Below are 17704 nucleotides of genomic sequence, written 5' to 3'. Positions count from 1 at the left end.
TCCCAGCATGAAATTAGCCACCAAGTCCTCTGAGGGCCCTACTCTGAGGTGCTAGTTCCATTAGGACACCAGAAGAGGCCCAGAGCTAAGGGTGGACCTCAGCATCCAGACCCTTCCCGGTACCCAGATCCCAAGCCAGCCTGAAGAGCAAGAACCGTAGACCTCAGCAGTCAGCTGTCTGCCATGGCAGCCGGTGGAGGGCTTAACCAGTGGCTTAGTTCTGAGCCCTCCCTGAGGTTTCCCAGGCCAAACGGCTGATCATAGGCAAAGGGCTGCAAACAAGAGCATGAGGAACCTCTCCCAAACTCCTGGAGGGTCCTCTGCTGCCCAGGTCTGCCTGCCAATCCCTGGGGGTCTCAGTTCCAGGAGCAGGGCTGGGGCTCCAGGCTGTGGGCTGGGGAGGCTGCTGCTTTGGAACTGAAAGCCCAAGTCACAAGGCGTTCCTCTGAACTACTGAGTCAGAAAATTATTGTCCGACTTCCTCCCAGAGACACTTCCTAGCACTACACAGGTTAGTGCCTGGGAAGGAGCTCCTTTTACAGAAGCATCTGAAGAGACTCTCCCTCCCAGCCTTGCCTGCCCCCAGTGGTCTCACAACTGCATACCTGCAGCAGCTGGGGCTGTTTACGTCCTGCCTAACCTGGGGATTTGGGGGCACTATCCTTCTGGCCTCCTCCCAACCTTTGTCCCTCTACTCTGCATGTAATAGCCAAGAGACCCCAACACAGCACTCTCCCATGAACCACCCAGTGGAGGGCCCCAGACCCACTTACCCCCTTACAGAACATGCCATCCGTGTTTTTGCTCACTCTATGTGTCCAGGTGGAGGGTGTCTTAGACTTGGGAGCCCCTACACAGCAGGGACAGGCAGGCAGCGCAGTTCTCTTTATTCATTCCCTTAAGCCCTAACAGTGCAGGCAACAAATGGCTCAACAGAGGGCATTTGATGCCAGCAATGAGGATGATTCCAGAAGGCACAGAAGAGCGTGTGCAGAAGGGGGCAAAGAGGGAACAACCACCTGACCTGAAGTAACTGTCCGGGCTTGGAGCAGCACCTGAAGCTAGAAGGCATGGGACAAAAGTGAGAGGATGTAGCTCATGCCAGGATACTTGAGACCTTACTAGTCTGGGCATATACAAGGTGTAGGGACAGGTAGGTTGAGGGCTGAGACTTTCCAGACAAGTTTTCTTTACTGCTAATGAAAAGTGCTAAAAAAAATCCTCTCCACCTTAAAGTATGGAGAAGTGTCCAGGTGTATGTACGGGCCAAGGGGAGCTAGAGCTGGGTGCTCCCTGAGGAATACAAATAAAGGTTTAAAGGGCAGTGAAACTTCCAAACAGAGTCTGCTGTTCATTCAGCACATATTTATTGAGCCTCTACCAAGTGCAGGCACAGTGGCAGGCACTGAGGACCTTAATGAAGCAGCACGTCCTTGCCCTTGGAAGCCCATACCTTCATGGGAGAGACATAAAAGTAACAGGCAGAATCAATCAAGTGTGGAAAAGGTTATAAAGGAGGTTTGCTGAGGGTTCCTTGGGAACCCAGAGCGTGGGGCCCAGTCTGGGAGAGGAAGGGAAATGAGGAGGTGCTGGTGGGTAGAAGAATGGGGAAGGATGTTTTAGGCAAAGGGCTAAGTATGAACTTAGTATGTCTAGGTCCAAGAGTTCCAAGTACTTTTGTGGGATGTGAGTGGGGTACAGAGGAACTGGAAAGGGGAAAGCAGGATAAGGTGAGGTGCAGGAGGAGCCAAACTGCAGGGACATCACCTCTGCGTCCCAGGTACATTTGGAGACACCAGGCAGAAACCTAGAAGTCTCCCTAGGGCCTGATGTTCTCCTGTCCCTTTTGGCACTGGAACACAGGGTCTTTCCGTCTGGTTAGACAGAAAGCTGTACCTCGTGCTGCACACATGTCCCAAACCCTGGCACTGAGATGGGACACCCATCCTCCAAACTACTAGGCGGATCCCTCCTGGGCAGCACAGACTCCCTCTAACTCTGGACCCACTAGGAGACTAACTCAGGAGGTAAGAGGTGGAAAATGGGAGAGGAGGAAGCAGAGTCCAGAGCCAGGAGCAGAGAAGACTGAACAGTGGTTAGGATTGTCAGATTAAACATGGGACACCCAGTTAAATCGGAATTTCAGATAAACCAAGTATTTCATGGGGCATACTGATAATAAAAATGTATCCATTATTTGAAATTCCAATCTAACTGGCATCCTGTATTTTTATTTGTTAAATCTGCCAACCCTGAGTGGTGCCTGTTTGCTTGGTATCAGTGCCTCAGTAAAAAAACCAGGAGGCAGCCAGGGGAAGTCACCCTGACTTCGGGCACAGTCTGTCCTCTTGGAGAAGGAGCGTCTCGGCAAGCCTGCTTGCTTGGGGCAGCCATGTCCACAGTGCCACTCGCAAATACCAGGGCTCCACAAGGACTCTGGCTGGCAGGGATGCCACAGAGGAGGACAGACATCAGGCAACAAATTATCTCACTTTAAGTCGTAGGTCAGGGACTTGGTACTTTGCTTCCAGTCTCTCCCTTGTCCAATTTATACTACACTGCACTTGTTTATTCTTCCTAGAGCCCAAATTTAATTCTCACTTTCTTAAAAGTCTTTAGCTTCCCCCAGTAGCTCCAGATAAGCACCAACCATTCTGCCTGGCATTCCAGGCCCTAAACATCTGGCCCAATACTTTTTTTCCAGCCTTAATTCCCTTGATTCCTCTCCATTCCAGCTGCTAAAACTGGAGTCCTTGGTGACTTGCAAATAGATCTTTAACTTCCCTTTGTTTATGTCCGCTTCCTTACTTGTAGAAATCTTTCGAGGCTGAATTCAATGGTAATAAATCTGATGCCACCACCTCCATGTTGCCCTCCTTGACTTCCACCCATCCTCCCCTTTCTGCCCTTGCCCCTAGTTAAAAGATAATCTCTAAGTTTTGCCAGCATGTTCTCTAGACATTTTATAGCCTTTATCCTGCAATGCATATTAATAATCTGTACATTTTTCTCTACTACTAGATTATAAAATCCTTGACAGCAAGTAAGAACTGAATACAGTTTGCTGAATGATTATAAGAAATGAAGTCACAGTAGGGCAAAGCCCACAAAGCAATACCGATAGTTTTATGATGCCGCCAGCAGGCAGTGCATTGAGAGGTGAAAGCCTAATCCCTATTCCTTGTGAAAAGTACCACACAGCAGGAAACCTGTAACTCAGCAGATAGGGCAGTGTCCTGCAGAAAAGCCCCTCATGAGAGAAGGGGCTGAGTGACCAAATTTACGCAAGCAGAGAGCCCACTTTTAACCAACTGCAATCAGAGGAGAGAAATTTCTAACTTTTTGCTAAAATCATGAATGGAACTGTACCGTCTGCTACCTAGGAACCAAAATGTTCAGAATTTCCCATTCTCCCTCTCCCACTTGACCCTCTGCTAACAGGCAATACAGTGCCCAGAAGGCGAGGACAAAACCACTTAGAAATCACTTTCTATTTTCATGGATTGAAATTCAACAAATTTTCAGTGGACAGGCACAACTGTCACTGTTAAGCTCCAATCCATCGCTTTCATCTTAAGGCTTTGAAAGTTCATGATTTAAGAAACTAAATAGGTTGAAATTCACTCTTTAATTCAACCAGGTCTCAGGAAACCCAAGAAGTCCTGGGGTCTGAGGAGGGAAAACACACCAACTACTCACTCCCCCCCCTCTCCAAACTCTGGGGAAGGCACAAGGGCCACACAACTAAGTTCTTCACACTCCCATCTCCCAGGAATACCTGCACTCAAGAATAGAAGCCAGTAACATAGAATAGTTTCAGACTGCAAGGCCTTGGTGAGCTACTATGGCCAGAATGAGTCCAGAAACCACAGGGGCCCTGGGCAAGTAAGAGCTCTGTCAGAGAAAGCCACGCCTTCAACCGGAAGAAGGGATGGGTACTTGATTGCTCAGAGCTTCTTCACCTTTACTAAGCAGCGCCTTCATGTCTGCCCCACGGCTGAGCTTAAACCAAAGCTACCTTTCACTCCTTTTCAGGACATCACATTAATTATCCTAGCAATGGTTTATTTGTAAATGTAAAAGATTATTATGAAAGTCACACGCCCACTAACAAAAATTTTGAAAAATGAAGAAAAGGGCAGAATCGCCCTTAATCCCGTCACTAATGTTAGCGTTTTGGTAAATTTTCTCTTGGTATTTTTACACAGATATAATCATAATGTACCTATCATATTGCTAAACTGCTTTACATAACTATTAACTTTTCCCTAAAAACTTTTAAAATCAAGTATATGCAACCACATTTAAAAAAAATCAAATGAACTTTCAACATTTATTGGATTATTTTTATTTTCCAACACTCAACAGCAAAAAGCAGGCTATTGGAAATCTAAATTCAATCACTTGTCCCACTAACAGTGATAGCACATAAGGAATTAACAATAAATTCAGTAAGTTACATCACCCTGAAGGAGGTGTTAAATCAAGTTCTAAACTGCTACCAGTTCAATTTCCAGCTAAACTTTAAATCCTATGCCAAGCTGTCTTACTTAAAAGATTTATCAGTTTGGGTGTTTCACTCTCTTCCGGGGAGAAGTGTGAAGAGAATTTAAACAAACTGAATGAACAGAAAAGTATCAGAGCTAACAGAAAAACTAAGGTTAGAGGCAATGGGGAGAAAGGAGCTGGTATTCTAATCTGTATCTAGTCCCCCACGGATTCCAGAATAGTGTCACATGACCTCACTCTGACTCCACCTGCCCTGCTGCCACTTCCCCAACAACAAACCAGACTCTAGAGCAGGGTTGGCAAACTTTTCCTATAAAGGACCAGTTAGTATTTTAGACTTTGAGGGCCAAGAGGCCAAATTGAGAATAATATGTACTTACAGAACAAAACAAACGTCCACATTTTTTTTTTATTGATGAAATTCAAAATCTAGTAATTGGCTACAATTTTTGTAGAGGTTCTACTAATAAGATCAGATTTGGGGGATGGGATAACATTTTTTTTTTTTAAGATTTTATTTATGCATTTTACAGGCAGAGACACAGCGAGAGAGGGAACACAAGCAGGGGAGCGGGTGAGAGAGAAGCAGGTTCCCCACCGAGCAGGGAGCCCGATGCGGGGCTCCATCCCAGGACCCTGGGATCAAGACCTGAGCCCAAGGCAGATGCTTAACGACTGAGCCACCCAGGCGCCCTGGGATAACATTTGTAAAGGTCAGGTCCCTTTCATCAAACTGATTACAAATGTTCATCTGTTCATGCAGATTCTATAATCAAATTTTACAGATTTCATCTTTGAAAATGTCTTTCACATCTTTGAAAATGATAGGTACTGCCAAATGCTGTTATCATTCCACAAGCATGATTTTAATTGAGCACATTCTTCTCTTAGAAGACATCTATAGAATTCTATTAGTCTTGATAGTTGCCTTTTAATCGCTTCCAATTGAAGATTTGGAGTGGTGTAAACTCCTTAGTTGCACAGGTAAATGGATTTGAAATAAGGAAATTTCTTTTGCATTCACATCAAGCAGCAAAATCACTACTAGAACTGTAGTTTGTGTTTAGAAATCATATCCACAGTAACTTTGTGTAGGAATGGAGTCTTGCCTTTAATTTTATTTTTATTTTGTTAATCACCATACATCATTAGTTTTTGATTCAGTGTTCCACGATTCATTGTTTGCATATAACACCCAGTGCACCATTCAACACATGCCCTCTTTAATACCCAACACCAGACTAGCCCCCCCCAACACCCCTCCCCTCTAGAACCCTGTTTGTTTCTCAGGGTCCATAGTCTCTCATGGTTTGTCTCCCCGTTTTAACTTTTGACAGGACACAGGAAGTGTATAAAGTAGTTTGACACGGGGCGCCTGGGTGGCTCAGTCGTTAAGTGTCTGCCTTCAGCTCAGGTCATGATCCCAGGGTCCTGGGATCAAGCCCCGCATCGGGCTTCCTGCTCGGCAGGGAGCCTGCTTCTCCCTCTCCCACTCCCCCTGCTGTATTCCTCCTCTCGCTCGCTGTCAAATAAATAAAATCTTAAAAAAAAAAAAAAGTAGTTTGACACATGGGGCGCCTGGGTGGCTCAGATGGTTAAGCGTCTGCCTTTGGCTCAGGTCATGATCCCAGAGTCCTGGGATCGAGCCCTGCATCAGGCTCCCTGCTTGGCGGGGAGCCTGCTTCTCCCTCTCCCTCTACTGTTCCCCCTGCTTGTGCTCTCTCACTCTATCAAATAAATAAAATCTTTAAAAAAAAAAAGAGTTTGACACGACTTATGATTCAAATATGCGTTGTCAAAATGACTACATTTAAGGTTTGCAAAGAAGCTGTCTTGTAATTTTAGGCTGAAGTCTTTAAGAAACCTTATCAAGTCTACAGCAAAAGCCAATTTCCAAAGCTATTCAGCATTCAAGAATAGTGGTTGAGAATGATTCTTCTCATTCAGAAAAATTTCAATGTCAGCCCTGAACTCAGAAAATTACAAGAAAACTTTACCACTGCTAAGCCATCAAACTATTGTGTAGTAGGGCATGCCAGAATATTCAGCTTCTCTAACAAAAATTAATGGAATTGATTCTTATGGTGAAGTCCACATGAGAGAGTGAAGTTCATTGCTGATTCTAACAGTTCAATAACACAATGGATTCAAAAATTTTTCTGCAAAGTACCTGCTGATGAATAATACAATGAATAACCACAGGCTTTAAACCTTACATTTTCGTAAGCTTTGTAAATTTGTCCAGTTAAATCTTTTTCTGCTCCACACATTCTTACCATCATCAGCTGTAACAGGTATTAGCAGATCATACATCAGGTTGTACTGAGTTTTTCCTTAACTTTTTTGAAAATATTCTCAGCTATCATTATTTTAAGTAGACTATTCATTGATGGTAATTCTTAAGTCATTTCAAATGAGGCACTGACTCCATGAAGAAACCAACTAAACAGTAACAGTGGCATCTGTTGACTCATCAAGAGCCCAAGCAAAACCTACATAAAATAATTTGCCTGGTATTTTGACTACTGCTATTCTTCCCAAGGACTTCCACATTTTGAGAAGTTGTTCTTGACGAAAGGCTAACACTTTTAAACAAGTCTGCTCAGGACACATTTCTTCAGCTGCTGCAATCACACACAATATAATTCATTCACTATCGTCAGTATTGGTAAATGGCTTTCCTTGCTCAGCTAATCAATGAGCCACTGGAGAAACTTAATCCAGTCACAGCCTCATTTTCCTTATTGTGAAGAAATTCTGCTGTGATGAAACAGTCCCTTTAAGATTTCTAATTTTTCCGGGGCACCTGGGTGGCTCAGTCGGTTAAGCATCTGCCTTCGGCTCAGGTTACGATCCCAGGGTCCTGGGTTCAAGCCCTGCATCAGGCTCCCTGCTCCACGGGAAGCCTACTTCTCTCCCTCTCCCACTCCCCCTGCTTGTGTTCCCTCTCTCACTGTGTCTGTCAAATAAATAAATCTTAAAAAAAAAAAAATAAGATTTCTAATTTTTCCAACCATTTCCTTCCTGTGCGTTGGGGTTATCGTGACAACTCTTTTGTCCGGTAATGTTGATGGGTCTTCTCACAGCACAGCTCTTACTAAAGATAGCTTTGCTACCTAATTTGACAACAAAAGAATTCACACTCCATCGTGCCCTTAAAACATGACATTCCAAGTCCATTTTTCTCTTCCTCACCTGTCCTGACATGATTGGTGGGCACCGGTAATAAGAAATAAATAAAACACTGTGGTGTGCTAATAACACACAGCACTGGAAACACTGTCAAGTTGTAAGGGTGTCCTTGCCATGTGTACACTGAACAGCAATACCAAGCGAGGAGAGCACCACGTACGGTCTCTGTCACGATATGGAATCCTGCAGTTACAGTGCAAAAACAGCTAGACAATATGTAAACCAATGGGGGAGGGTTCCATCAAAGCTTTATTTATGGATTCTGAAATGTGAATTTCATATAATTTTCATGCGTCATGAAACAGTATCGATTCTTTTTCAACCGTTAAAAATGTAAAAGCCATTTTTAGCTCACAGGCCAAAGGCAGGTGGCAGGCTGCATCTGGCATTACAAGCTGTAGTCTGCCGACCTCTGCTCTGAAGAGTTGGTATTCCCCAACACACCATAACCCTCCCTTCACATCTCTACACTTTTGATGATACTGCTCCCGGTGTCTGGATCACCCTTTTGGCTTCTTCTCCACATGAGGGTTCCCTGACACAGCCCACTGGAGTTCATCACCCTCCTTCCATGTTTCCACTACAAGGTATGAATACGGCCCAGAGAGCCCCTACCGCAGTTGACTTTAACTCCTTTGTATGTAGCCATGTTTATAATTTCTCCACCTCTACAAGAGCTGGCTCATAGCAGGTATTCAAGATAGGTTTGTACAAGAAAAAGCAAAGGCAGAGAGCTTCACAAGTGGTACAAGCCTGGTCCACAGCAGCTATATACTAACCCAGCAAAACAGAAGCAATTCCAAGCTCTGATTTAGGTGCTTCTCCTGGCAATTAATAAACCAGTAACTTCTCTAGCTACCTTCCCCACAATGTCTGCCCAGGCTTGTTCCTCACCCCGAACACTAATTTTGAGATCAGACTCACATGCAGTCTAGAAAAGCAACCAGACTTGTTCTGTTAATTCCTGGGAATGTGCGGAGATCACTAGATCTGTCTCTGACTGTATTAAATTCCTTTTTCTGTTTCTTCCAAAAACTAAGGGGTATTATGATGACTATTTAGCAAAAACTAGGTACAATCCAAAGATTTATCAAGAAAAATCACGGAAGTATGTCCCCAGACTATAACTGGGGGGGGGAAAAACCTAGAAGGGAGAATACATTCACTATTATCGATTTTAGAGGTTATCTTGACTTTTCTTTATTGAATTGTGATTAATAACTTTTAGAATTAAAAAAAAAACCTTTTTTTGGGAAAGAAATCCACAATATTAATGACAGCTTGACAGGGAATCTATCCTGATCCAAAATTAAATGAAAGATGTTGCTAATAAGCAAAAGAGCTCCTTTAAGTTAAAAGTGAACTGTGGGGGCGCCTGGGTGGCTCAGTTGTTGGGCGTTTGCCTTCGGCTCAGGTCGTGATCCCAAGGTCCTGGGATCGAGCCCCGCATCGGGCTCCCTGCTTGGTGGGAAGCCTGCTTCTCCCTCTCCCGCTCCCCTGGCTTGTGTTCCCTCTCTCGCTGTCTCTCTCTGTCAAATAAATAAAATAAAATAAAATAAAAAATCTTAAAAATAATTTAAAAAGTCAACTATGGTGAATATTTTCATAAAGTAAGTAACTATTAGAATGTCATCTAGTTTGTGATTTGTAGAACCTGATTTGGACACATATGCAGAGTGATTAGATTTGAGTAAAAAGGCAAATAAGCAACACAGTGATGGCCTCTGGAGAAGCAACAGGAGATGGTGCTGCAACACCAGACTTGTTGAAGACATGATGAATCCCAGTACACACAATGAACAGCAGGATGGGAGCCCAACAAAAAGCGGGCAACAGGCGAGAGACTGAGCCAACTGAAGAAACCCCAGATACCCCCTTTCCCACCCAACCTGGAGATCATGACCCTGAAGGGCCATGAGGAAGCACCTGCTCCTGGGGAGCCTGCGGCTCTCCTGGCCAGTCAAATCACTTTTCACAAGGCTCACATGGGAAATGTGATGTGCCCGCATCTCTAATAAGCCACAAATACTCATCTTTATTACAGCTAGTCTCATAAAAACTAAATTTCATCTTTTTCAAGCAATGTACAGGTTTTACCATGGAAACAGAATCTTAAAATGCGAAAAAATGGTCTTGTTCTTCAGTATTTTTTTTAAGTAAGCTCTATACCCAATGTGGGGCTTGAACTCAGGATCCAAGATCAAGAGTCACATGCTCTACCAACTAAGCCAGCCAGGCACCCCTGCTGTTCAATATTCTTTATTGAAATCTAACCAGAAATTGATAGGATTCTGCAACAAAGAGGGAAAAAAAAAACCTCCCGAGTCATTGTCAAACATCACACTGTAGTATGCAAAGACTCAAATGATACTTATCTGTAATCTGCTTTCCATATTCATATTAACCTACCCATACGTAACTCCCCAAAAAAATTTAGTCACAGAAATCATAGATCATGGCTTATCAAAATTCTTCACTTTTAAGTTTGAGAATAAAAGATTTTTTAAGTCCAAGGAAGATATTATAAGAGCTGATAAACAGATTAAGAATCCTAAATTACTTATCCAAATACATACACATACAAAATCATATATATAAATGCATTTCTTATAATTTGCTGCAAATCTTTCCCAATCTTTGAAGAGCTTAAGACAAATTATTATTAGTTCTAGACTGTTTATAAAGATATACATATACATTCTGTTTTGACACCAAACAAAACCCAGAAACCATACAACTATGTAACAATAACCACATCAGTGGGAGTTGCCAGAAAATGGCTTTTTAAGATTTTATTTATTTGAGAAAGAAAGAAAAAGAGGGAGAGGAAGAGAGAGAATCTCAAGCAGACTCCATGCTGAGCGTGGACCTTATGCAAGGGCCTGATCTCATGACCCTGAGATCATGACCTTAGCGGAAACCAAGAGTCAGACGCTCAACCAACTGAACCACTCAAGCGCCCCCTCTCCTTTGTAAATTTTATTCATAGCAAATGGCTTTTAAAAAACAAGACTAAAATAAAGCTAAAATTTGATTGGCAAATATTTGGACAATTCCAAAAAAGCACTATACAGCTACAGAGATTTGGTTTCCAAATCTCAAGGGATCCTGGTTTAAAACACTCTCTCTGGCAGAAAAGCAAGCTCAGATAGTATTATTCAAGCAAATAAAGTAAGCGTCTAATGAATCTCTGAGTGTGTCTGAACATTTAAGGTAGGCTTTGATTCTATAAATGACTGTTGGCCAGAGTACATACAGTAGGACCTTAGAGCCAGTGTGAACCTCCAGGATGTAACAGAACTATCCTAACACACAGAAACATACAGGAATCCACAGCGTAAGTGCTACCGGCACTTATGAAAGCAAACGCTTCCAGGTGGGGAGCCACTCATGGGTAAACGATTGCAGCCCACTCTTCACTGGAAAAGGTCCCACACCTGTGAGCCATCCTGGGCCGGGGAACTAAGAGCCACGAAGGGCATGATGTTGGCAGCTAATCCTACGTGTCCCTGCTTCCTTCTTTCCAGGACTGCGCCCGTGACCGAGAGTTTTTGGAACTGGTAAAACTGAGGAGAGAAAATTCAGGGAAGGTTCACTCACATCACTGATTGTGCAGAATGTATGTGAGGAGTACTGAAAACCCTGGTTCATTCCTCCCTAAGTAACACCTTGACTCGATTCAGTTTTCCTGGCTTGAAAAAAACCCCAATTTGATGAATGTTCGAATATATACATTTGAACTGATGTGTTATTTTGTACACTGATTTCTGTAAAACAAAGTCTTTGGCCCTGTAAGAGCAGATCTGTTTAGAACACAAATCCATCATGTAAGATACAGGTAGCCTGGTAGAGGCTACTGGAAGAATGGCAACTGAAGTAAAATTTGAATGGGTATGGAGGAGAGGAATATGCTCTCTGCAGACAACACAGACCCACATGTGCGCTAGGAACTGCCAATTCCGCTTTAGGGTAGATGTAGCTAAAGAAGCATTTGGTTAAGGCTGTTGAAGGAGGTAGCAATGAAACCGAAAGCAGTAACTTGGGCCTTGTTCAAATATTGGTGTGTGTGCTAAATGCCAATGTGCTATTTTAAGCACTTTACATATATTAACTCACTTAGACCTCGTAACAACTCCATGGGATAGGTACCATTGGTATCCTCAGGAAACTGACATACAAAGAGGAAAGTCACTTGCCTAAGGTCCCACAGCTAGTAAGAGGCAGAGCTGCGCTTCAGACCCAATCCGTCTGGCCCTAGAGTCAGTACTCTTAAACACTGCGCTGACTGCTAACTATGTTTTTCTTAAATGAGCTAAAAAGAAAAACAAGAGTAATTGCAGATAAACATAAATGACTCTCTAGAAGCTGTTCAAAATATGTTAGGGAGTTTTTTTAACAGGCCATAATTACAATAACCACAAAATAAGTTACTAAAAATAAAAAACAAAAATGTTAACTTTAACATGCTCTACTAGAAATTTAATATTAATTTTATGTATTCATTATAAAGTACTCTTAGTTCAATTATAAAATTTAAGTTTTGGGTTTTTTCTTTTAAACAGAAAATACAAGTACGGGCTTCTAATTTATGTTATATTTGGATAGACTGATTTACACAAATCCTAATGTGATGGGCTACCAAATACTTGGCACCTCTAAGCAGTAAAAGTTACATCAAAAAGATAATAGTAATGTTCTTATCAGTATTAATACAAACTTACATATAAAAACTATTTGAAACTTTTAAGTCATAAAACACCAGGCCAAAAGTTTTTCTCAACCTCTTCTTTCCTAAGCATAACTATGTCTCCTCAATGGGGGTAGTTTCGTGACAATGCCAAAATTTCACAGGAAGGTGGGCACATGGGCCTTTCCCTCCTCATTATAAGTTAATTTGTTAGGACTTATGGTGGCCACATGATGTTTCAAATACTAGTAGAAAACAAATGAGTTGACTTAGGAACACAAAAAATAAATTGTGATATAAAGAATAAGGGATGAAACATTTCAATAAGCTCAGATATGACATGATGATACTATCACAGGCCTGAGTATCTTCTTTATCTCCTAAATAAGTTGAGCCCCCAACAGGAAAAAGGTCACCTCACAGAGAACGCTATGAGATTTTTAAGTCGCTAGACTCCTTTCCATCTTCTCTTCCTCATCAGCTCTTGATACTGCTGTCAAATTCTACAAACTGGCAAAGAAAAAAGGGGTGAAAGTTGAGGGATTGTATAGAGAAATAATAAAAAAAATTTGTGATTATTAGAACTAAAATATAGCCATTGTTATAATTTAAAATGCCTAAAACATGTGGCCTGTCCTTAAAGAAATGTCAAGTGAACATTAAAACAACCATAAAATACCTGAGAATGGAATTCATTACATTTCAGCAAGAACAGCAACTTTCTATCTCCCACCCACCCTAGGAAGCTCAATTCATTTTTACAAAGGCACTGGGGAAATGTGCTTGTTCCTTATAATGGCTGTCAATTCAGAGACAGTTTGAAGTACAACTACCAACGAGTAGGAGTCTCAAACTTGCTGAGTATTCACTTCTTATCTCAAAAGCATCTCCACAGACCTAGAACATGAGAGCATTCACCTAGAATGGATATACAGGGACTAAGCCATTGAGAAGGCTGGAAAAGGGGCACCAAGGAGCTTTTCACAAACTGTAGGCTTTTCCATACCAAATGATGCTGCCAAGCCCTGATAGACCATATGAGCCTGACAGACTCTTAATGCACTGATTTTTTTTAAATCCTTTTTAAAAAACTAATTGAGATGTAAATTATACAACATAAAAATTTCACCATTTTAAGGTGTACGTCTCAGTGGTTCTTAGTATATTCACCATGTTGTAGAATTACTGCCACTATCTAATTCCAGAACATTTCCATCACCCCAAAAATAAACCCCATACCTATTATCATATGCACTGATTTTACCCATCCTTTCTCCGTATATATCTCTGTGGCCCATGCAGTATTTTAAGATGGCTGGCTGGTGTGAATCTACACAGTATCTATATGGTAAGAAAATAAGAAAGCTACATTGTCCAGAAGGATACTGAACCCAAATTCTTGGCATTTTTAGCAATTACACTAATGTAATTTTTATATATTGGCTAAGAATGGCAGAGAAACTTACATTCAACATCCATCTTCACTTAACACATTAGTGTGCCCCAAATTCATCCAAGATGTTAAAAGAAGGGAAGACAATCTACTAGGATTAGCCATAACTGTCCATAGTTGCAATTTCAAAACATAGAAGATGCAAATGTGGGAAAACCTCCTTTAGTATCAAGCATAGCTGGATTAAAAAAAAACAACAACAACAAAACGAAAAACTTAATCATTAAGTAAATACTGCCCCGTTTGGGAAAATAATCCCTACACCAGTCCAGTATTTAAAGTAACGTAGCTTTAAATGCAACCTTACTTTTATCATTCTTGTGACCTAGAGCCTCTCCTAATGAGAAAAATAACCTTTAAGCAAAGGTCTGGCAGGAAAGCCTGCAGATGTGTGGTGCTCAGGCTGCTGTAGGGCTCTCATTACCTAAGTGAGCTCATGGCTTCTAAGACACACAGGAAGGAGACCTCACCTTCAGGCATCAGGGTGTTGAAAGCGGGAGGAAGTAGGTCCACGAGGGTGTCTTGCTTTTGTGCACTTATCTGGGGTGCTATTTCCAGAGAAGGAGCTCCTTTATAGAGTGTGCCCAAGATGGATTTCTCTAAGTTGCTCTCAGAGTTGTCCAGCTGCCCTCACCAATAAGTCAGTCTTTGTAGGTTGATAGAAACCACCAGTCAAAGCAGATGCAAATGGATTGTGGGGAAGCCTTCTTTAGTATCTAACATAGCTGGATTAAAACAAAAAAACTTAACCATTAAGCAAATCTTCATTTTAATCATTACTTTCATAGCAAATATCAACTAGGTGCTACACTTGACTCTACCCTTAGCATGGGCACTTAATTATTAATGGGGATTTTGTGGGCTTGAGTGAAGACCACAATGAGCTCTTAATTTTTGTCCTGTAAGAAATTAGTTCTACTTGATAAACAAGTAAACAAGATCCAGAAATATTTATTGGTAATTTAACTCATGCTTGCTGACATTGCCTAGCAACACTTCCAGTGACTTCTGTTGTGCAACAAGTTGTACTCTTGTAATGTATTTACAATTTTACTGCAATTTGCAATAATGATTTAAATACATTTTCATTTCCTGGATTTTCCAAAACACAGATGCAATCAAGTGAAGTTCATGACATTTATACGATGTATAAATTAACAAATTTGCCTCAAAATAGTTATCTATGGAAGCAGTGCTACATTGTCCCTGTTTAAAGATGCCCAGGGAACAGTCCTAAGTTAAAAAAAAAATAACACTTCGCTAGATGAGGCTATAAAGCATTTATTCTCTACCTATAAGAAATCACCCAGTGGCCAGTGAAACTCCAAAAAACCTTCACTAAACTAGAATTTCATTTTCCTTTACCCCAATGGCATTAAGAGGCCTGAGAATCAACTGCAAGTGAAGGAATCCAAAAATCATCTACTGTCTTTAAGGCTTACCTCCTCTTATAGGGTCTAAATAATAAGGCAGAAACCTGGATATTTTGGAAGGTAGGTTTTTTTTGGTGACCTCTCAACTATATACTTTTAATAATATAATTGTTATACAGTAAGAAACCTGAAGTTAGCTAAATTTGTAGACACATTTGGACATGTAATTGCTCCAAAATTTCCCATTCTTAAGTCTGTTTTTATAAAACTCTTCTAATACAAGATGGACTTGTTCTAGAAAATAGGTGGATTAAATTCAGTCTTTGTCAAATAAAAGGACAAATTACCTAGCAAGATGTTAGGTGGTTCTTGTAGCGGAAGAGGACTAATACATGCACATTACCATTTTACTGCATGCTAATCAAATACTTGGAGCTGAATAAGAAGAAATTCTAATATAGCCATTTTCTAAAGGGTCGGATTCCTCAGGTCTAGCACAAGTGCCTACTATGCCAATTTGCTAAAAGGATTATTTCAAAGTTTTTCTTAAGGCAAGATTATTCATGAGTTTAGGAAAAAAAATACCAACAAAATTATCATTCAAACTATGTTATAAATAATCCTCTTGGTTTAGAAAGAAGAGAGCTCAAATTCTAGCACTTTATTTGTGGGGCAAGAAGGCAAGCCTATGGAAAGGCAATATTTGTTTTTGGTGGATTCAACCAAGTTTGCCAAGACTGTCTGCCATTATGATGAGTGGCATTCAATTTTTAAACTTTTTTTAAAGTTTATGTTTAAGTAATCTCTACACCCCGTGTGGGGCTCAAACTTACAACCTCAAGATCAAGAGTCACATGCTTTGCTGAGCCAGCCAGGTGTCCCGAGGGGCACTCAATTTTAACGCATTTCTTCTGGATTATTGCAAAGATTATTGCATATCACATAATCTCAAATAATATCAGGCACAAAAAACACACAAAGTTATTGTAATTTATGTACAAGTTTTAAAAATGTTAAAAAAAAAAAATTTAACCAGTAAAAAAATACATACCAAAAAAAAAAAAAGTCTCTATTTGTATTCCACAAAGGGATCTATGCAATATATAAAGCTATATTCAGACTGGTACAAATTCTGGAAATTAATGCTGCAAGTGAGAATTAAAAAAATGCTGGCCAGCTCAAAATTTTAAAGTAAATATTAAAATCAAAATAAAAATATTCCTGTGGTCTAACCTTCAAGGGTAACAAATGGGTTCACCTTAAAAAAAAAAAAAAAAATCAGTGCCAGTAAGCGTAAAAGTGCTGTCATCTGTATCCTCAAACTCCCTGCGCTCCTAAGACCTGGGATGACAAGGGAATGAAGTTTTCCCCAAATCATCACAGCTTCTGAATGCCCATAAATCTACCAAGGAAGAAAATGGATGTCTACCTCTTATTTCTGGAGATAAAAACATAAACCTATACACAAATGAACAGTTAACAGGATGTAAAAAGATGGGAACACCTACAACCTCCAATCACCCTATCAAGCTTGGGCGTTCATCTACTTCTGTTGATAACTAAGCCAACTCAAGAGCCAAGAACTGATTATTCTGCACTTAACCCACAAGCAAAGGAAGACAGATTTTAAACAAATAAGCATCAACAGGACAAAACTCAGATGTTAACATTTACACAGATGTTGACTTGTTTCATCTGTCAATTCAAAATGGTAAGAAAACCCTTCTAATACAGATTCCATAGTCTACTCAATGACAACACAACATACAGATGTTGCTGAAACATTACCCAAAGTATTGTACGTATTCTACTGAAAAATAACCGAGCAACTAGATTATAAAGAAGTTCCAATCGTGGGAAGTACGCAGATTTTCAAATCAAAACCATACTGCTGCTTGACCACACCATTCAACTGACCAGTATTCTCTAAGGTAAGATCGTTTCACCAAAACCGATGGAAGGATGGCAGAAAGAACTCCAGTGAGAAAGGACCCGCAAAGCAATGGCCACAACAGAAAAGTAATAGTTAACACGAGTCAGACTGTAGCCAAGAAAAAGCTTCAACTTATTTCAACCAATAGCAGGGAACCTCACAAAGAAACCAATAAGCTTCCTAAAACCCATGTCCCCCAATCCCAGAACAGTTTCCCAATGGGGCTTACTTCGGTGAGTGACAAACAGGAGCTCCTCCTGTCTAGTTTTAGTTCCTTCTACTCCAATAGAGGTTTCCTGCTCTCGGCTCACCAGGCGGCCTTACTGGGTGGCTCTTAAGGGTTGCAAGCCTCAGGTCCACCTGGGGGGTCCTTCTAAACACGCACAGCACCTGGGAGCCCCAAACGGATGGGAGGCGCTCAAAGAGCATTTGGGGCGGGGGGGGGGGGGAGTGTGAAAACGGAATTCAACATTTTGCTTAACAGGAGGGCCCGCCTCTGCAGCTTTCTCCCGAGGCACCTAGCACTAGGTGGTCCTTTAACGTGCTTGAAAGGACAC

General features: G+C 41.2%; 1 protein-coding gene across 6 annotated transcripts in view; it reads right to left on the bottom strand.

Moving 5' to 3' along the window:
* UNK (unk zinc finger) overlaps nucleotides 1–17704 on the bottom strand; it is a 33213-nt gene that overhangs the window by 14640 nt on the left and 869 nt on the right. For 2 of the 6 annotated variants that reach the window (XM_027625000.2, XM_027625002.2), the window contains exons 2-3: nucleotides 14312–14566; nucleotides 13855–14019 (exon numbers count right to left, since the gene is read on the bottom strand). The exons of 2 other annotated variants lie outside the window; for them this stretch is intronic. In XM_027625000.2, coding sequence (XP_027480801.1) covers nucleotides 13855–13856 — 2 coding nt within the window. In that variant the 5' untranslated portion in view covers nucleotides 13857–14019; nucleotides 14312–14566. Of the gene's footprint in view, nucleotides 1–773; nucleotides 5131–13854; nucleotides 14020–14311; nucleotides 14567–17376; nucleotides 17538–17704 lie in introns of those variants that run through there. 2 more of the 6 variants (XM_027625001.2, XM_027624999.2) reach the window with 2 other exon arrangements.

Source organism: Zalophus californianus, chromosome 16 (assembly GCF_009762305.2).
Source record: "Zalophus californianus isolate mZalCal1 chromosome 16, mZalCal1.pri.v2, whole genome shotgun sequence".
Taxonomy (NCBI): domain Eukaryota; kingdom Metazoa; phylum Chordata; class Mammalia; order Carnivora; family Otariidae; genus Zalophus; species Zalophus californianus.
This window is presented reverse-complemented; position numbering and strand designations above follow the sequence as displayed.